Genomic DNA, 20,312 nt, shown 5'->3' with positions numbered 1-20,312 from the left:
TAATGGGTTGGTGCCCCATCCTGAGTTGAATCCTCCAGGATAGGCTCCAGACCCCCTGCAACCCTGAACAGGACAAGCAGTTTCACATAATATTACTATGTTACAATGATAATCAACCAATTAAATATTTTTTGTGGCTATGTTTTATTGGTGCATTCAGAATCTCAATTACATGAAGAACATAATTAAAAGAATCAATGACTGCAATATTACGCAAATCTGTCAAATACTAATTGTTGTGAAACATTACCCTCGTTCAGGATGGATTACCCCCCCCCACCCACCCCAAATGAAATAAAAAAGAACATTTAAATAAACCAACTGAAGAGACCTCAGTTCTACATCTCTTTGCATGCCGAATTTACCATTGACACTGACACTAAGAGTGAATGTAGAAAATATTACAAGAAGACACTAATGTTAGCTTGGCTCTGGAGAGGCGTGCCTGGGCCTACAGTGTAAACTGAGGCTGCTTGGATTACATTATATTGACAATAACATTTTCTGAAGACAAATCGCCAGCAGTCTGATCCTGGGTTGATCCCTGCCATGTGCTTGCAGCCTCACAGTTTGTTTCTTGACCCCCTGCGACCCTGAATCTGACAAGCAGGTACAGAAGATGGATGGATGGATGAAAATTCCCAGCAATCATTTAGCATATAATGTGCTTAAATTTTGAGTTTGATTCATGTGTAATGTTAATGTTAAATTATTTAAATGCCTGATTTAACACACCCCTGTAAAGCGCCTTGGGGGTGACTCTGTTGTGTAAGGTGCTACATAGAAATAAATTGAAATGAATTTAAGACATCGGAAAAGCCACTTCCTTAACTAAACATTCACTAAGGTCCACATAATTTGGTTGAGATGTCTATAAAATAGTGAATCCTTATATTTTAATTGTATTATCTCCCATATAATAAGGGTTGTGTCGTAATTCATTAATTTTCGGTTACACATATCTACCATGTGGATTTTTATCTGTTCCTATCAGCAGCTAATTTGTGTAGATGCTTCAAATTATGTCAAATATATACAGTAAATCCCGGGTAAGAGCGGAACAGACATATTCAAGAAAAATGTTTAACAATGGCACAATACATTTGCAGTCTTTTTTTATTCAATTAGTGCTGACAATGGAAACCAAATTCAATTAGCCCATCCTTAGACTTTCTCATTGAGCACTTTTTTCATTGGCAGCTATGTCAAACCAAAAGAACAGCAGTCACAGACTTTGTTCCCACTGTTACATAAAAGTCACGGGAGATACTCTGTGCATTGTCCCGTCTGTTATCTATGATGGCAGCTCGCCATTAGAGTCTAATGCATTATATAACCCGACTGTGGCTCCAGCCTCCCTCAAACATTTGGGAAAAACTGACCTACAAATTAAGTGGTGTGTGTTTTAGGAACACAGACCCAAGGACTTTACATACAATGCCATTTAATTCTGTTAACTGCACTAAAAATAACACAAGAGATTAATCCACGGATGGAAAAATAACTACTAAAACACATCGAAGAGGGACTTCAGGTAAAACACAGCAAAAGTCAAAAGCAAGGCAGTAAAACAAAATAGTGAAGTTAGCATCTAAAAATAAAGATTATGAAAACAAAGGTAAATGCATTGGGGCCACATACAGCAATCCAGTTATCCCTGCAACCATCTTCCAAGTGCTCAGCCAGTACAAAAGCAGAGAGTTTGGAGCCTATCCCAGGCAGGATGCAGCACACGACACACGACAGGGCAGGGAGACACCCAGGGTGGAATGGCTGTCCAGTGCTGGACAAACACAAACACACACACACACACACATTTATATTCATATCTTTGTAGGGACTCTCCATTCAATTCTATGGGAAAAACCCTAATCCCAACATGACGACCTTAACCCCTACCCATCCATAACCTTAACCACGGGTAACCAAACAAAACGCTTTTGGCATTTTTAGTTTTTTTTTTATTTTGATTGCAGTCACAGAATTTTTACAAAAATGTCCCCACAAGGTTAAAAATGCACCCCCCCCACCCCCGTACACACATCATCATCATCATCATCATCACACACTTTGGGCAATTTTGTGTTTTCAGCACAGGGGTACAGTGAGCCAGTGATCCTGATGCAGACATCCAGCATGATGTGGTATTATAAGGGACCACATATCACCTAGGACAAAAAAACAAAAAAAAAAAACATTTCTTCTCTTTTCCAAGGGTTTTTAATCATTTGATTTGGCACCTGCAATGATGTAACAGTCGTTCTCACTTAATATTGCTGGCTTGATCCCACTAAATGTGAGTTGCGAAGATGATTCAACGTACTGCGTCTTTCACGGGGCAGGGAAACAAGAGGTTAATTTTTTTAACTTTGTCGGAAGTGCACAGGACAGTTACCTGCCAATATAGAGGGTCTGATCCATCCGTCTTTCATCCATGACTGCTTGGTTAGCCTGGAGCATATCCTGGAAAGCACAGGGCACGCCGCTTGCGAACTCTCACTCAAAAACCCAAGCGGACAAAACAAAGTACTTGCATTGAATGTTTTCCGGTGTAACATAAAATATAGCTGGCTAAAAGCTTCTATATGTGTATTTTACATATTATGAGATGTATGGAAAGCGGGCCTGCTGAAAAGCGCCGCATTCAGTGCTACTGTTACAATGGATCTAATCAAGCGAGAGGGGCTGATATTAGAGCTGGCCATGTAACCCGATCCTCCATTGACTCGGGAGCAGTGAAGACGCTCCTCTGGCCACAGGCCGCTCTCCCCGAGCCGTACTGCAGGGAAAAGAGACAGAGCGGCTGTCGTGGACCGAGGTCATGTTGAACTTTTTGTTTTGGGTACAGCTGGGGACGATCGCTACGGTATTAATTTGTCTTAAACCAGATAGGCATAGCAGAGCGGATGCGTCGCCTCCAGCTATATCCGTCGCTGAACAGCCCCCCAGATTAAGTCCGTAGGGTTTTCTCAGGTTGTCGAGTTCAGCGATTCAGTTTAAGCATGACTTTAAACGAGCCACTTACATCTGATCCCCTCAATTTAGACGTTCTTATAAATAAATGCAATACGTGCTTTGTTTCTATTAAGTTATATCCCATTGGCTCTTACTAAGCGTTAAATGTACAGCATGTATAATTACATTCTCAGGAAATGATGCTTCTCTTCAAAGCACTTTAGTATTAAAAATAAATTATGCCGAAAACACGCCAGATTCTTTCGCCGCACGTAGACATTTGGCCTGGAATTTGTTAAAACAGCAAATATATACAGTATTTAACAACTGTAACAACTTAAGAAGTCCCCTGTCTTCCGTCTAATAAACCGTGTAACACGGGAACTATGAAGAGATGTATTTGAATCCATTTCATTAAACAGACCAATATTCTTTTTCTGGGTTAATGCGTATGAAGTTGTAATAAAGATAATAATGTATGAGTTTCTAATGACTATCCCAAACGCTTTTTTTCTACGGCAAGGGTGGAAACAAAATAATTGAATTATTAATAATTATGCAAGCTAATTTAATTTTTAGCAATGGTCTGGCAATATTTACATAAACTGCTGTTGTGCTGATTATTTAAAGTCTATTCTCGTTGCACGGTTCATGTTTTAGCTGAAGTCCAGCGACTTAATTAGACCATTTGTCTTTTTACACGATTATAGTCTACACACCTCAGGCAAGATTTAAATTCCCTTCTTCGTTTTTATACCAGGCAATATTAAGGTCCGCAGGTGGTGTAGTGGTTAAGGTACAGATTAACGGTGCCTCTCCAAAGGGATGCCGTGATTATTTTACGCTCGGGAAAAGGCCCCATATCACTGAAGGCGGAACGACACTGATCGCGCCATTGAAACCCCAGCTCAATAAATACGTTAATTATAAAGTCGTGCTGTATATGGTAAACTGGACGAAAACACAAGGTAATGAACTAAACATCACATAAATTAACTGGTCACAATGTTTTATGCTAGTGAACAGCAGGGAAGACAATAATACAGCGGCCCTTATATTTAAAACACACGGACATTTAACCACGGTGCTGAAAGCTGTAACCGTGTGGGTCGCACGCATGATAGCATTAAACCCGTTAATCATGGTCAGTTGTTTATGATCATCCAGCAGAGAATTTATAGATAGTACATTAATGTGTTGCCACTATTAAGTAAAGTAAGCCAAAGGCTATTAGGATTTGAACAGTAAAAAAGCCCTAATATCTGAACATGTGCGGCTAAGAAAGTTTTTCAAACCCTACTTGGGGTTTAATTGCAGTACACTCATCAGGCTATAATCTTAATACTGATAAAACAGATGTTCGTGAGGTTCAATGTAACCTGGGAGAATTACAAATATGTTATTGGAAAATACAATGACGCCCTGTTTGCAAGTAAAGACTGTTCAAATTAACACAACATAATTAGCTGATGTTTTCCTGGCGCTGTAAGATGCGTGCAATGATGCAACATGGAAAATACAACTTTAGCAATAAAACATGTTCTAAGCTGTGTTTTGAAATACTATCCGGCTGAAGGTACGATATTTTCAAGGGCATTTAATCAGCATATGCAACACATCCAACGGAGTAAAAGCTACCGGATTGTTAGATGCTGTTCAGATTCTTTTTTCCTTGATCACAACGTGTTCATCTAGGTGCATTACGATCGCACGACAAGAAGACTAATGTAATGTCAATTATTTGTCATAAAATGTAAGATACAATGAAATGCGCTCCACCGATTTAGAGGCTCGTAAACTATAGCGTCCCTGTCCCTTTAAAGACTCAGACAAAACGCCCATATGATCCCAGAGCTCCAATCACCAGTTTCTTCTGCAAAGGCAGTCTCTGCATTTTTGTCTTTTTCTAAACGCTAACATGGCGAAAAAAGGACTGATGTGAAGAATAAAAGAGACGTAAGAAATGTGAAAATACAGCATTAAGCATTTTAATGGAGAGGAGAAGTCCGATACAGAAGAAGGGGAATAGGGACTCCTTCGCAAGAGAAAACCTTGGATCAAAATGGTAGAGCGCTGCATTTTTTTGCCTGTTTATTTTCTTTTACCTTTTGATCTTTGCAAATTTGGGCTAGTTAGGCCTTTGAAACTTACCTGAAATGATCTTCGGGATGTTATTGCATGCATCAGCGTTGCGTGACATCGGACGTTTCAGTTTTCGCGATGCATTTGCGGTTAAACCATGAAGTTCACAACTTGCATTGAGCGAAGACGTAGATACTAACGTGTGATTGATGACTAGGATGTGAGATCAGGTCTGTCGGCGTTGTTGCAAAGAGTTAAATTCCTTCATGATGGGATGCTCAAGCTAAGGTCGTGACCTGTGCATTTTTTATGCGGATCGGTCAAACTTAGCTAATGTTTTTTTTTCCCTCGATCTTTGCCGTTATATTTTTGTCTACGTTGTGTTCTTTCTTAATACTTTAAATTATTACAAAGAATTAAAACTTGAGCAGATTTTTTCCTTCACCGTGACTTGTTGAAAGACACTTGGGCGCAGAGATGCACATATACGTGTATATACGTTTGTGAAATGTAACTTAGAGGAGGTCATTGTTAAATATACACCTGGTACTACTGCTGCCTGTCATCGGAGTTCATTTAAAGGGCCACGGTGACGCGGCGGCTCCTGGCATTTGCTGCGTCTGAGCGGCGCTCCATCGCAACAATGTGTCAGATTACGGAGCTCCGCCGGCTGGAGCAGGGCGGGCACGTCTCCGCGCTCCCGTGCGCCAATTTAAAGGTGTCACCGCTGCCTTCTTTATATCAATTCCCTAAATATTAAAACAACGTACTTGACGCGCGTGGCTTTCGTCCTTTAATGCAATAAATAAGTATTTTTTCCCCACGCTTTACTGAAAATTAATCTATATTGTGTAAAGCCACACTAATATCAGAAGTCTGAATGGCTAAATTAATTGTTGAAAGTACTTATTCTAGTGGATTTTTAATCTGTCTCACGTTCATTTTTACCCCTACATCCAGCAGTTGGGCTTCTTACTTTATAGTGGAAAATATAGTCTGTTAGTTTTGGAGTTTTGGCATGATCGTTAATCGTTATGAACCTTTCCTGCCTTTAAATGTCAATTCAGTTTCAGTCTAACACAATTGCATTGTATTTGTCTGAATTATCCCCTGTGACTTATCTGTGGTTGGATTTATTGTCTGGAACTATAGCTGCTTGTAAGCTGCCATTTACAGTCGTAGGCCGGCTTTGGTGGTGCCGAAGGGCCGCTTTCTGCGTGCACTGCAGCATAGTGGCTAACCGCATACTGGCCGGCAGCTTTTTCGCCGCTTAGGCTGCGCTTGCAGTAGCTGAGGTGTGAAAATGTGCTATTATGTTGGTGTAGCAGTTTGCATTGGCTTCGCTGTAGATAAAGTATGAGTCAGATTTCATGTCTAAGTTAACAGCTGTTTCTCTGATAACGCACAAAATCGTTATATTTAGCCGTTCAAGATTAATCTCGTATTGACCTTTTGGCACGAACCGTGATGTGACTGATAACCACGGGAAAACCCAAAACAAGTATGTAAATAGTTTAAGGAGCTAACACACCTGGATTACCTGTTTAAGCACGGGACTTGGATCAGACTTAAGTCCACCACTTAATGGCAACTGTTTAATGTTATGCTGTGTGTCAGTGAGCCATTTAATCCTTCTGTTTTTGTAGGCTTGCTGAACGGTAAATAGTTACGGTGCCTTGCCAGCTATATAAAAGCTAAATCTTCTTGTCAGACTCGTCTTTCGGTCGGTAAGGTTTGATTTCAAGTTCTTTTACTTTTTGTGTGTGTTAGGCTTCAGGATAAGGTTAAAGAGTTGGGACCCTATTAATGTATACTAGTTTCACCTGATCTCTGGGATTTGGAAGGGGTTTGCTTCATAGACGTGATGCTTGTAGAATAGAGTTATGGTTTCCCATTTGCTACAACAGTAGCCCTAAGCAAAGTGATTCAATCGTCCCCATTTGGAATGCTAATCAGGTGACACTGTTTGCCAAAACCAATTTATAGCATGAGAATGGCAGGGCACATCAAAGAGAGCACTGTTCTGTGTGCGCGCGCCTCGAGAAATGACAGAGAATCAGGTTGCTCTTTTATCTTTCATTATTGATCCTTTCATAATAGAGCTGGGAATCCTTGTTGAGGTAGATGTGCCCATTCAGAAATGGGATAATTTAGTAATATGTTTTAACGAGGTTCATTTTTAAATCCCGCTGCCTCGCAGAGAAGGAAGCTGGACAAGTGAGGTCATCCCGGGACGACTCAACGTGAAGAATTTTGCAGCTGGGTGGCGTAACAGAATAATCCGGAATCCCATTCACATCTGGAGCCTCAAGTTAATATGTGGGTCATCTGTGAGCTAGAGAAAGCTCGGCAATCGGCATTATTTTTTAGGAGCTGATCCGTGCGGATATTGTGCCTCCTAACACTGTAGACCAGAAAGGGTCCTTTTCATTTTTAAATAACCAATCAGCTGTTCCACAGCTTACATAGTCCTCTATGCAGTCAGTTAAGGTGAACACTGTATTGGTCTGTTTCAGTCTAATGCAACTGCAAGTGTGTTTGCAATGAATTTTAAGCATCTGTTGAGAAAATCGTAGTATTTCCTCTCATGTGATAAACAGTGTTGAATACTGTGGTTTCTCTTTTATGAAAACAGATGTTTTTCTTTCGATCTGAATGCAGTCTCTCTCTCTTTTTTTTTTTTTTTTTTTGGTGTTTTGAAATGATCTACAGCGACTGAGCTTTTAAGGAACTGGTTTGAGACTCTTACTGTAAATTTGATCCTGAAAGGAGCCCCTTACTTGTGGCAAAAGGCAATGAAAATGTGTTCCAGTTTATGAGATTTCTTCCTATCTAGCCACCAGTTGCTGGCTCCTCTCCAGGCACTGTCAGTTTATTCCATAGATGTTATGTCAGTAGTTAATTCAGATCAAGGGTGTCCAACTCCTTGTTCCTTTTTTAACCTTTCTGAAGTTCTATCCATAATGAAAAGTAACAGATGATTTTTTTCAGTGATATAGCAGCCTTTTTTTTTATTGATATAGCAGCCTTTTATAGTAGCAGTTCAGAATTCGTCGTCAATTAACTGTACAAATGAAGGGTCCATCTTGGAACTTCAACCAGCTGACCTGTTATCAACGGACCTTCGACTGGCTTCCAGTTTCTTATGAGGGCTGTGGCTGCTGTGCATATTTTGTGGCGTATTTTAATGTTTTGTTTTGTAGGAAATGGAAGAAGCTATACAGATAATTAACTAGTAATTGGACCGGTTAAATCAGGCTAATGAGTTCTATCAGCAGATACACAGCCCAAGTTTGACAGCCTTGGGTTAGACATTATAGAGTGGAAATTGTTTTTATTGATTGTCCAAAACAATTTCACTGTGAGTTTTCTGTAGTGAGTCCGAGGTGGCATTTTCTTATGTATAAAAGTGGTTGTGGGATCCCAGACCATTGCATGTGAGATTATCCCCAACTATCAATAGTTTTTAAAATCCTAACCTAAAAACTTCTTCATCTCTTGCCTTTTTCTTTCTTTCTTTCTTTCTTTCTTTCTTTCTTTCTTTCTTTCTTTCTTTGTAATGTTCTCCAATGATGGATGGATGGATGGAAGAATATAATTAATAATTTGGCCTAAATGCTTGTTTTATAGTCAACATTTCATTGTTATATTTATTTATATTACAATGGTTCGAGTAGGAAGTCGGACAAATGCTAAAAATAAATTTAAAAAAAATGTCATTCAGTGCTCCAACTGATCAGTTAATTAAGTCTTTAAGTATATTTTTTAATATCCTAAATTTCCAAGGCCATCAATTTACATTTGAAGTTTATGGAACAAAGGTTTGATTCAGAAACACTTGAAGTCTTTTTTTTTTTTGGCAGCGCCGCCGATGGAATCACACAGTGCAGATTTTTTTTTGTTTGATGAGGTGGCAATCGCCAGATGGGAAAGATAGGTGCATTAAACGAAAAAAAAAAAAACTTCCCCAGTAAAATTCTTTGCATCCATCATCCGATGTTAGATCCTTCCAAATGTATTGTGTTTAGCTTGAGGAATAGTTTTGTTTTTCAATCAGTCTCCTGTTAACATATTTGTAGGCTGAATATCTGGAGATTAAAACAAAAAAAGATTTAAGATACCAGCGCATTCTTTGAACCTTCTCTTGTTTGTATGCCCCTAAGTTTCGTATGAATTTGTGTTACTAGGTAAATGAATAAATGAGTCTAAGCAGTGGTACAATGCTTACTGGGAACTGTAGGGTGTATGGAAGCTTGATAAAGTGCAAACTGCTTAGTGGTTGCACTGTAGCATCATGCCTCTGTGGTTGCAGTTAAATTCCTCCTCCTGACTGTGTGTGTTTGTGTGCGTGTGTGTGTGTGCGTGCGTGTGTGTGCGAGCGGGTTTACCTATCCTTAGGGAGACATAATGTCCCCATAACGTGATAAATATCCGTTTTCTTTCCCTTATGGGGACCGGTTTCCTGGTCCCCATAAGGGAAAACTCTATTTTATAAAAATCGGTGACTGCTACAGGTATGAAAAAACTAAAAATGTATTTTTATGTAACAAAAATCTTGTATTTTGTTAGGTTACTTATGGTTATGGTTAGGGCAGGGTGGGGGTTAAGGTTATCATAGTTAGCGTTAGCATTTTTCCCATTGAAATGAATGAGTGGTCCCCATAAGGATATGTTTACCCTACATGTGCGTGCGTGTGTGTGTGTGTGTGTGGGCGCGCACTCGTGCCATGGATACAGTGGCAGATATCCCACCTTTGGCATATTGATGTCAGGGAGGGGGGTGCTGGGTAGGCAGTATGGCGGACGTACCGTATATCGCAATATTTTAGTTTGGAATTACCCCTCAGTCCCTGTTAAATTTGATCAGGTTTATTACAGAATAGTGTTGCTTTTTAAAATCACTGTCAAAATACCATATTAAAATGAGGGAACAGCAGATTTCCGGGTCATACTCAGGTGTCAGGGAGATGTTATCAATTCGCAGGGAACTTTCGGAACTTCCGGAAGAGGTCAGACTGCAGTGGAATGGGGTTCTACACACGGTGTCTCTGATACCCTGTGTTTTTTTTTTTGTAAACGCTATTATTATTTATTCTTGGAATAATCACATTTTTGTGTGTTTGTTTTTATTGGGTGATAGAATCGTTAGTCTGTATTGTCTTTTTTGACTGATTGAAATTTGAAAATCACGCCATGTCAGATGAATAAACTAAGTTGGAATAAATCCTTATATTAAAATTGTTATTCGAGTTCAAGATGTTGCTCAATGTCTATTTCGGTAATCGTCTTTCTGTGCATGCCGTAATTTTAGCATGTGGGCAGTTGCAGATGGATTTGTTTTCATACAAATGTGTCGCTGGGGCGCCCAGTTCTTCTCAGTGTTTGGCTTGGCTGGGATACAGTGTCAAGCGCATCGGAGTCGGGTTCAAAAGGCAGAATCTCAAACCTATTCTTTGTTGCCTGAGGAACAAGAAAGTAAAAAATCATAGTATGTGTCTGATTAATGTTGGGGGGTAACTGGGGGTCCTCCGCTTCAGGTCCAAAATGTTGTCCTGTGTTGCTCATAACTCCTTGGCCAGGAAAAGATCTCTAATCTCTTCAAATGATCGAATTGTACAATCAGGAATGTTGGGTAGTTGTGCTGTGTTCTTGTCAGGGTAACTAAAACATTGGCTAAATAAACATCGGAAGTCACATTGTTGTTTTAAGTTAAAATTTCGACTTATTTAATTACATGCTACAGATACATCTTTATTCTGCCAATGAGAGAATGCGTGCAGATTTTCTCCAAAAATTGACTCATCTAATTTGATAATGATTATTTGTTTTAATCTCATGTATATAACAAAATTCATAAAGTGCTGTAAGTGAACTGCAGGTGTTATGCATTTATATATTAGAAAATAACAAGGCATTTGTTGTTTGCAATGTGTTCCTCGTAGATTATAGCTGAAGGGTGGTTGGCTGTGTATGTGTGTGTGTGTGTGTGTGTGTGTGTGTGTGTGGGTGGGCTGCTCTCGTTGCCTTCCTTCACACGACACCAGTCTATCCGAATTGTTGATCCGCATCGCTAACGGCTTCCAAAGCCAATTCCCTGGCTGTGCTCACAGGCCGGACATCCTTGAGATTTCCGCTAACGAGGAGAGCAGCCCAGTCCATGACTGTAGGCACATCTCCGCTTTTCACCTCCCGCAACTTGTTCTGGACCGCGGGGTCAGCTGGTGGAGAAGGGCAGGTCAAGCTGAAGAACGGGCAAGCTGTTTCCGGCTTCGTGGACTGCAAAATGACCACATTTTGCCCCTTTGTGTGTCGACTGTCTTCCTATCACTGATTCTCCTGTTTGTTGGGTTGTCCGATGCGGTCGAATCGGCCCATGTGGTTTCTCAGAGCTAAAGTGACGGACAGCTACAACAGGCAGAGCTGCTTCCATTACTTTGTTCTGTACAGTGGATTGTATAGCTGAGTGTTTTCAATAAAGTAACATTCAATAAATGATAAAGGAAGCTTCCCTTGTTCTGTCTCGTTTGAACAATCCTACAGTGGACACCAGCTTCTGACTAAGACTGATTGTTTCTCCCTTGGAGAGCAAACCTTTCAGTGTTATATTTTTATTTTTATATATATATATATAAAATTTAAAAGCCAAAATAATACAGTGACATTTTTTTCCCCTCACACTTGAGACACAGGTGTGTTGTTTGCCACTGTCTGAATTAAGCCCTAACTCCTGCATTGTTCTTGAGCTAGAGAGGACAGAATGAACTTTGTTTTATCTGGTCTTATATTCTGTTGTGTCAGAGAAGTCTGAAAATATCTTGTTTTAGCATTTGTGTGTGAAGTTTGCCCTACTTCAGATTTATCTGCATGGCCTTTGGATATTCCTGCTTTTATTCCTACTTGAGCCTGGGTTGCCTGGAAGAGCAGAAGTGCTGCCCCCCCCCCCCCACAGGCAGGAGATTTATTCAAGTTTTTATTTAAAACAAGGGCCAGGGGGGGTTGTGATTCTTATTAGATGACTAGACGTAAAACAAAACAGGTGCAGGCCTGTTCCCCCCCCACAAGTTCCATTATTTAATTGCTCATTTGATATGTATATAAAATGAGTTGCAGCATTTTTCACTTTTAGTTTTTCTGAGATTTTACTGAAAAGGGGAAGGCTGGTTTAGGTCTTCCTTCAGGGTGCAACAAAAAGTCCATTTGAAGGAATAGGGGAGCTTGGCCCCAGTTTTTCTCCAAAACTGTGGATGTACTGGGATGGAGTCAAGAGGAGTGATATGTAGTTGTTGTCTTTATAGTAACTTCAGGTCCCACAATGGATGCAATGCATTTTTGGTAATACAAATTCAATGCCTCATTGAACGGAGAGTATTACAGGCTAATTTTCATAAATTATGACAAAATGTGTGTTTGCTCAGTCTGTTCTGAATTAATATCCATCTTACTATATGGAGAAAGCAGACATTTTGATACATGAAAAATTAAGTGTTTTTTTTTCCTAATCTTTTTTCTACTGGCAAATGCTTGCCTCAGACTCCTGCTGCATTTCCAAAGTGCAGATGGCTGTTTATAGGCAGGGTGAACAGATTATATTTTATGATGAAATCAAGTTTTGACCAGTTCATATTACAGGGCCTGTGCCAGTCTCCTTGCGTGGCTTCCACTGACACCTCAACCCTCCCACCCCCCCCACAACCGTTCAGCAGAGCTTGCAGTGTTGATCTGATCTTAGTGTAAATGGATCAAGGTTAATGTTTCTCTGTGGTTTATTTTCAGCAGCAAACAGTGGTAGATGCCTACACTCTGAGCGTTGTGTTTGGACCAGCGGCTCTGAGGAATAATATGTTGCCCCACAATTTTTTATGTATGATGTTTTTTTCTGACCATCTCGAGACTCATCAATATTTGTGGCACTTCAGTCTGAAAACTTGATGGAGAAATGTCAAACTGGGAATTCATGGCGTTGGTGGAGTTATAGCTGTTGTGTTTCCAGTGGTGATTAGGGGTGAGAGCATTGCGAAGTGTAGATGCGCTCTCCTCCGGGACCTCTTCCTTCATTGGGCCGCGATGCGTCACACTGCCGACGTCTCTGGGTCCAGCCAGTTTCCCAGTACAACGCTTCTTTCATGCGATTTGCTATTGCAGCTCTTTGGGCCGAATTGTCTTTGTTTTCTGAATTTTTTTAATTTTTCTTAGTGGGGTCTTCAACATGCTATCAGTAATAATTACAAAAGCACATAAATTTGGTGCTTATTGACTTCTGTTTAATCCTAAATTATTACTTATACTTCCAACTCCCTTGCATTGAGTTGTTTTGATTGGGCAACAATTTTCTGCTACCGTGGTTTCCATGAAAGTAATTATTGCAACAGAGGATGAACAGCCTGTGGTATACAGGCTGTTCAAGAGATCACAGTGTGGACGTGGTCTTTATTTTAACCTTGAAGCAATACACCTCGTTTTTCCAGCGAATCTTCCCGTTTGCCCTTTGCTGCAGTTTATGACTGACAAACAGCACTAAATGAATTAAATTACCAAAAATGAATCGTTAATGAGGTGTGCACCGAATTTCAGTCACGTAAAAGGATGGCGTCGCATAAATTGAAAGTGTTAGTTGCGCAGTGACACCTTTCCCTGGTGACGTGTAATGAAATGAGATCCGATGCCTGGTGCAACCCTGAGTTGCCTTCAGAAGGAAAAGGGTGGTTGCCAGTTGCTGACACGCAAAGCATTGTTGTTTAAATATCATAAATTGAGGTTCCACTGATTTCAAGTCCAGGGAGTACAAATCCAGATCAAGATTTTGTTTCAACCAACCAGTTCAGTATAAAGAGTCACAGACACAGAGGACTCAACTGGTTGGTTGAAACAAAATCTTGGTCTGGATTCGTACTCTCTGGACTTGAAATCTCCACCTCTGCCAATAACCAACCAAGCCAGCATGCAGCCACAGGTGAAGTATGTCTGTCGCTGATCAGATTACTGGCCCTAATGTACAGGCCAGGAGGTACTGTGGAGGATGAGAACACAGCTTGAACTTGAAGGTAGTGGTGCCTCAGAGAGTATGAACATGACCTCAAAGCTGACGGTCGCCAGTCACAGGAGGCACCTGCAGCCAATCTTACTTTTATAGGGCTCAAAGATGTGATCATCTGGAAGATAGATGAGCTGCTAGACCATCATGCATTGCTGATGACGATGTCACTCCATTTCGAACCTCCCTCCATGACATCTCTGGGCTTATCATAAGTGCAGCCCGACTTCCCCATACTAATCCCTTTATTTGCGAAATGTAAGGATAATACGTGAAACATAATATACACAAGTCTGAATTTCCTGTGGTCTGCAGAGGACGAGGATGATAAAAAGGTTAGAGTGATTCATTATAGATCTGATGAGAGGAGATGCTGGTTGGTTTCCAAGAGGTTCCAGAGGAGTTGAGTCAGATTTACTTCAGGACAGAGTATTCACTTCAGTGACTAAATGAAGCCAAATCTTATTTGCCTCAAAATAAGACAAATGACGGTTTGACTAAAATAACAGGGGCCATCGCCTCTTGGCATTGTTATAAGGCAGCAACTTCAGCCAGAATTTGTCAGGTCCTGAAGATTTAGAAGAAAATTTAAGCGATTATGTAATTTTCCAGCGGGGAGTGGTTGCATTAGGATTGGCCTGGCAAGTTGTGTTCCCACCCATTGGCTTTCAAACATGTTTTAAAGATTCAAGATTCAAGATACTTTATCTGTCATATACATAGTTATACAAGTACAACATGTAGTGAAATCTGCCCTGAACATGCAAATCAAAAATAGAATTAAGGAGTTAAGAAGAATAAGTCAACAAGTAAAAAATATTACAATAAACTAAAAGTAAAAAAAAAAAGAATTTTTATATATATATATATATATATATAGAGAGAGAGAGAGAGAGAGAGAGAGAGATGTTCCAATATAGAAAATATTTTTAAGGTTTAAAGTGTACGTTTAAGCTCGGGATGTTTACGTTGGTTGCCCTGATTTGAAATAAAAAGGGATTTCTGTGCATGTCTTGATAATTGATTCCCCTTGAGCCTGTTTTGTGAGTCGCTCTTGGGTTCTACCTCCTCCAGCATGGCACCAGTTTGTCTCTGAGGTTCTGTGACTGTTCGCTCAGGACGGTTAAATCTTGCAGGAGTTCTTGCTGCAGCAGTGACTGCCTCGGCACTCTCCGCACATATGCTGTCTGGCTGTTCGTTTACGAGACGCTCCGGACTGTGGAGGACCTCTGGTTCTGTTGGGACTTCTTGTGATTATTGTGCACTGCGCAGAATATGTTTTCTTGCGCTGCATGATGATGCGGAGGGCATCAGGCAACCGATCTCCTGAGTCAAGCGGACCTAATACATCGTCAGAGTTCACGCAGTTGTCTGCATGCTAGTTGCACATTAGCAGCATGCTAATCAGAAGATACTTGGATAGTTACTTATTCTGATTGGCGGTAGAATTAACAGCTCGACTTTTCTTGAGCGCAGACTGCACAGGATAACCTTTGATTGAATAGCATGTTGAAAATTGAGCTCTGATCAGCATTCCTTTGTTCAGTTTGGTTCAGGAACAGGGCTTGTCTTATGAAGCGTTATTATAATGGACTGACTTGGCGTTTCTCATCTTAGCACTTGTGTAAAGATGAAATACCTTTTGTGTTTTTTCTTACATCGACATGCTATTGATTTGAACCTACCTTGTAATGAGTAATGTTCACTTTTCAACCCATTTGCAGCCTTCCTTTTAAATAACGTTTTTTTTTTAAGGTTTTGATAACAGTAATTTGAGATGTGTGAATGTTTGACCTTTCATAGTCTTTTCCCCACACGTCTTTCTTGGTGGATCTCCAATCCTCCCTCCATATTCCATTTACTCCGCAGAAGCGGCACACCCAGACTTCAGCTGGGCTCAGGAAATATGTAGTCCGCTTTAGGTTTGCAGCGTGTGCGGCCAAACGAGGCTCCACTCCAGACTGGGCTGCTGTTTCACTCAGCCGGTTTTACGTTGCTAATATTTCCCCAGTGCCTCCCCACCCTTCCCCCCCCTTTCATCCTCCTTTATACTGACTTTGACTGGGAGTCACGGGGGGGCCTGGATCAGCCCGCGCGCCGGTCAAAATGCCCTACATTAGCTGCATATTTGTTATCAAGCAGATGAGTCCAGTGGTAGGCAGAGTGAAAAAGGCAATGTAGCTCCATGCCTTTGCCGTGGCCGCCATGGTGAAGGGGGGGGGGGTTTGTTTCCTTAATTAGTTTTTCCTTGAAATGATCTTTGTGTCGTTTTTTGATGGGAACGTGCCAGGTAACAATAGTGTTGTTTTGTGCTGTGGGTTGGAAAGGCGTCTCAGGAAGGCTTGGGGACGGTGTGGGAGCGGGGGAGGGGGGAATCCGAGCTGCCAGTGTTAACTGTAATACAATCTTGTGGTGGGCAGCGGTGCCAAGTACAGGGAACAACTTGAGTTCACCAAGGACTGGCAGCCAGCGCTATGTGAAAGGTGTGACCTACAGTACATGCTGTATTTGGCTCTGAGCAAGTTGGAGATGATTGAATTTTAATCAAGTCCCGTTTTTTTTTTTTTTTTTGAGAAGGTCCTTCTGCTTCTTCATTAATTGCTTTTCAAGAAAAAAAAGACGCTTAAACATCACTTAATTCTTGAGCTGTAAATGATGAGCTCTGTCCTAAACATTTTTATGATTCTTACATAGCCATTCTGCAGAGCCTGTTTCCATAAATCACACAGATTTAATGCTACGTTTTTTTTTTCCCACCTAATAATTTTTTGTAATTACTTTCTCGTTCGTAAAAACCACCAAGGTCCAATCCGACCAATATGGCACTTTTTATAATGGGACAAAGAAATTGATCAACAGATAGAGATTGAATGGCTAGTTTTTGAGGTTTATTAGTTAACCTTTTTGAACGTGAACAAAATATACATGTAAAGGCATGTATAGCTAGATATAACTCTTAATTCAGATGGTTCTTACAAAGGAGACAGGTTAAGGACCTATTGTGCAGTTTATGAATCTAGCAGCCTTTCTGTCAGGAAGTTTGGGTTCAGCACTTGTGTCTGGCTCCCCACAAATAACAATATCCAAAGCACAGAAAGCCAGGTCATGTGACTTGCATTGTCACTGCTTTCTTAGTGAAAGCCTTATTCAGTTTTTAAAAGCTCTCAACAGTAGTAGTAGCTTTTCTTGGGCTTGTGAGGCAGGCACCTTTTCAGTTCTGGTACTGCAGATTTTTATTTTCTAAATCAGTGTTTCCCAACCTTGGACCTTGGGGACCCCCCCATGCAGTCCACATTTTGTTCCCACCCAGGTCCCTGCCAGGCAGTCCACATTTTGTTCCCTCCCAGGTCCCTGCCAGGCAGTCCACATTTTGCTCCCTCCCAGCTCCCTGCCAGGCAGTCCACATTTTGCTCCCTCCCAGCTCCCTGCCAGGCAGTCCACATTTTGCTCCCTCCCAGCTCCCTGCCAGGCAGTTCACATTTTGCTCCCTCCCAGCTCCCTGCCAGGCAGTCCACATTTTGCTCCCTCCCAGCTCCCTGCCAGGCAGTCCACATTTTGCTCCCTCCCAGCTCCCTGCCAGGCAGTCCACATTTTGCTCCCTCCCAGCTCCCTGCCAGGCAGTCCACATTTTGCTCCCTCTCAGCTCCCTGCCAGGCAGTCCACATTTTGCTCCCTCCCAGCTCCCTGCCAGGCAGTCCACATTTTGCTCCCTCCCAGCTCCCTGCCAGGCAGTCCACATTTTGCTCCCTCCCAGCTCCCTGCCAGACAGTCCACATTTTGCTCCCTCCCAGCTCCCTGCCAGGCAGTCTCCCAGTAGAGGTTTGGGAAATGCTGCTCTAGATCTTTAAACACTGCACTCACTGCTGGCCACATTGTGAGGTCGCCTTACCTTTTTGGGTATTGTAGAAGTGTAGCCAAGTTAACATTCCCCTTCAAATCTTATAAAATATTTAGTACTCAACAGCTCCACCTATTGAGAGGAGACAGTACTGAAAATCATCAGCCTTTTACGCATCAGGATTAAAGTGTTTGTTAATCACAGGTGAAGCCGCACAGAAAACTCAGTGCAAAGCACTGGATGTCTTTGCATTTCTGTTTGATGACTTGGTGAGTGAGGCTTGCCAGCAGTTATATTATTCAAAGACTTCATAGGTTAAACCATTAGAGACCAAGCTAAATGAATGCATTTGCATTCATTAAGGGTGTCTGCATCCGTTGTTCCATAAGAACCGGTCACCTGGCTGGATTAACATATAAATGGCTGACCTCTCATATCTCACATGCACAGCTCAGCCAGCCCAGTGTCATTTACCTGCTTGTCCATATGCTTCTGATGAGTTTGTGTCCAGGGCCATGCAGCTGATGACAGGGTCAAAAAAATTTGTAATGGTTCCATCCACCACCAGCCCCGATATCTTGGCTCATTGAGTTGTACTTACACAAAAATGTTCTGAAGGCAAAAGGAAAAATGATTGGTTCAGAGAGACAGCCAATTCGATTGTAGAGGAGATGGGTCCAAGCAACTAGAGGAGGCAGGACCAACCAATCAGATGTCTTGTTCCTGCCTCCTCTAGTTGCTTGGACCCACCTCCTCTACAATCTGATTGGCTATCTGTCTGAACCAATCATTTTTCCTTCTGCCTTCCTAAAATTTTTCTGTAAATAAAACTCCAAAGCGAAACCTTGTCCAGTAGAATAATCTGCAGTCTTCAGACCATGGCTCCATATATGAGGTTCCTGATATACTCCTTATTTTGTGTGGTCTCTGTAGTATCTCTTAATTCAGTCGGCATGATAGGGCTTATAACTCTCTCCCTATGGGGTTGAGGCTTTAATTGCACAGAAGGCAACCTCACAGTCTAGTTTGACTTCTGTGAGCCTTTTTGTCTGCTCAGACTGTTTCCCAAAATCTCAAGGTGCTGCACTCACTTCTGCAAAATCAGGACAGGTGAGTGGAGCTGGGCTGGAAAATCCCCTTTGATTCCCAGTGAGGGGCTGATCAAGAAGGTGTCTGGAGTTGATTGGCAGAAAAGGCCATTTTGTGATCCATTAATATTTATGAGCTGAACGTTACGTTTGACTTCAAAGTCTGCTGAAAGTAGCCAGTTTAATCAGTCAGACTTTGAGGTTGGCCGTCTCGCATTTCAGGCACATGTTATCAATGTTAGCTGGGTGTTCTTGGGTATATGGAAGGCTTCGGCTAATAACAGCTGCGGCTGGGAGGATTGCTGCAATTTTTGGTCGTTTGGGGCGCATAAGTAAGCAGGCGTGCATTGGCAGGCGAAGGTTCCTTATACAGGCGGACCTGAGCCAAATAAAGTTGGAACAAGAAAAATAAAAAAACCATAAAAAACAGAGAATATTGTGCATCCCAGTGCTTATGTTGGTAAATTATGTAGGTTATTCGGAATTTAAAAAAATCTACTGATGAACATTAATATTAAGTAATAATTGTTGAAGCCAAATGTTGCTGGGAGGTTTGTTTGTAATTCTCTTTGTGTACACTGGGTGGTGCATGTCATTAATTGGGTCATACAGGTATATAGGCAGTCAATGGGAATGTTATGGTTAGGTGTTAGACCCCGAATGGGCAAAGGATTTTTGACTGCTATGCTACGCTATGTTACGCTACGTTATTGTTGCTGCCGCCACTGTGTTTTGTACTGTGATGCCACGCCATGGTTCCTTTGGATGAACGTCGATTGGTAGAATAAATGGGTCACTTGTTTGTAACCGAAGACCTGTCTACAGGCTCGTTTCTAAAACAGTGGTATGTCTATAGCGTGTAACATCAGTAAGATTAATGACATCTAAGTCTGTAACATGTCAGCCAGGTCATTCCTGGGGCCAAAGCACCTCAGTAATTCAGTTAGACCGAACTCCTATAAAATAATAATAATTGAAGATACACTATATGGGCAAAAGTATTATTGGGTCATCTGGCCATTACACCTATAGGAACTTTTATGACATCCCATTCTAAATCTATAAGCATCAATTTGGAGTTGGTCCCCCCTCTATAATAGCTGCCACTCTTCTGGGAAGGCTTTCCACAAGATTTTGGAGTATGTCTGAATTTTTCCAGAAGAATCATCCAGAAGAGCATTTGTGAGGTCAGGCACCAATGTTGAACATGAAACCCTGGCTCACAATCTCTGTTCTAGTTCACCCCAGAGACGTTTGATAGGGTTGAGGTCAGGGCTCTGTGTGAGCCAGTCATGTTCTTCCACACCAAACTCACCCA

General features: G+C 41.4%; 1 protein-coding gene and 1 long non-coding RNA gene across 2 annotated transcripts in view; one reads left to right on the top strand and one right to left on the bottom strand.

Annotated features, from left to right (window-relative positions):
• Positions 1 to 1,793: 1,793 nt before the first annotated feature.
• LOC111849722 (uncharacterized) lies at positions 1,794 to 5,640 on the bottom strand. Its single transcript, XR_002839622.2, has 3 exons — positions 5,107 to 5,640; positions 2,396 to 2,463; positions 1,794 to 2,168 (listed from the first exon to the last, which is right to left on the bottom strand). It is a non-coding gene; the product is annotated as an uncharacterized lncRNA (long non-coding RNA).
• zbtb47a (zinc finger and BTB domain containing 47a) overlaps positions 4,643 to 20,312 on the top strand; it is a 35,473-nt gene continuing 19,803 nt past the window's right edge. Inside the window, exon 1 of the mRNA XM_023822836.2 lies at positions 4,643 to 5,020. Within this exon, the coding sequence (XP_023678604.1) occupies positions 5,018 to 5,020 (3 nt within the window). The 5' untranslated portion in view covers positions 4,643 to 5,017. The remainder of the gene's footprint in view (positions 5,021 to 20,312) is intronic.

The sequence above is a fragment of the Paramormyrops kingsleyae genome, chromosome 4, assembly GCF_048594095.1.
Source record: "Paramormyrops kingsleyae isolate MSU_618 chromosome 4, PKINGS_0.4, whole genome shotgun sequence".
NCBI classification, from domain to species: Eukaryota; Metazoa; Chordata; class Actinopteri; order Osteoglossiformes; family Mormyridae; genus Paramormyrops; species Paramormyrops kingsleyae.
The sequence above is the reverse complement of the archived record's forward strand: the minus strand, read 5'-3'. Positions and strand labels throughout refer to the sequence as shown.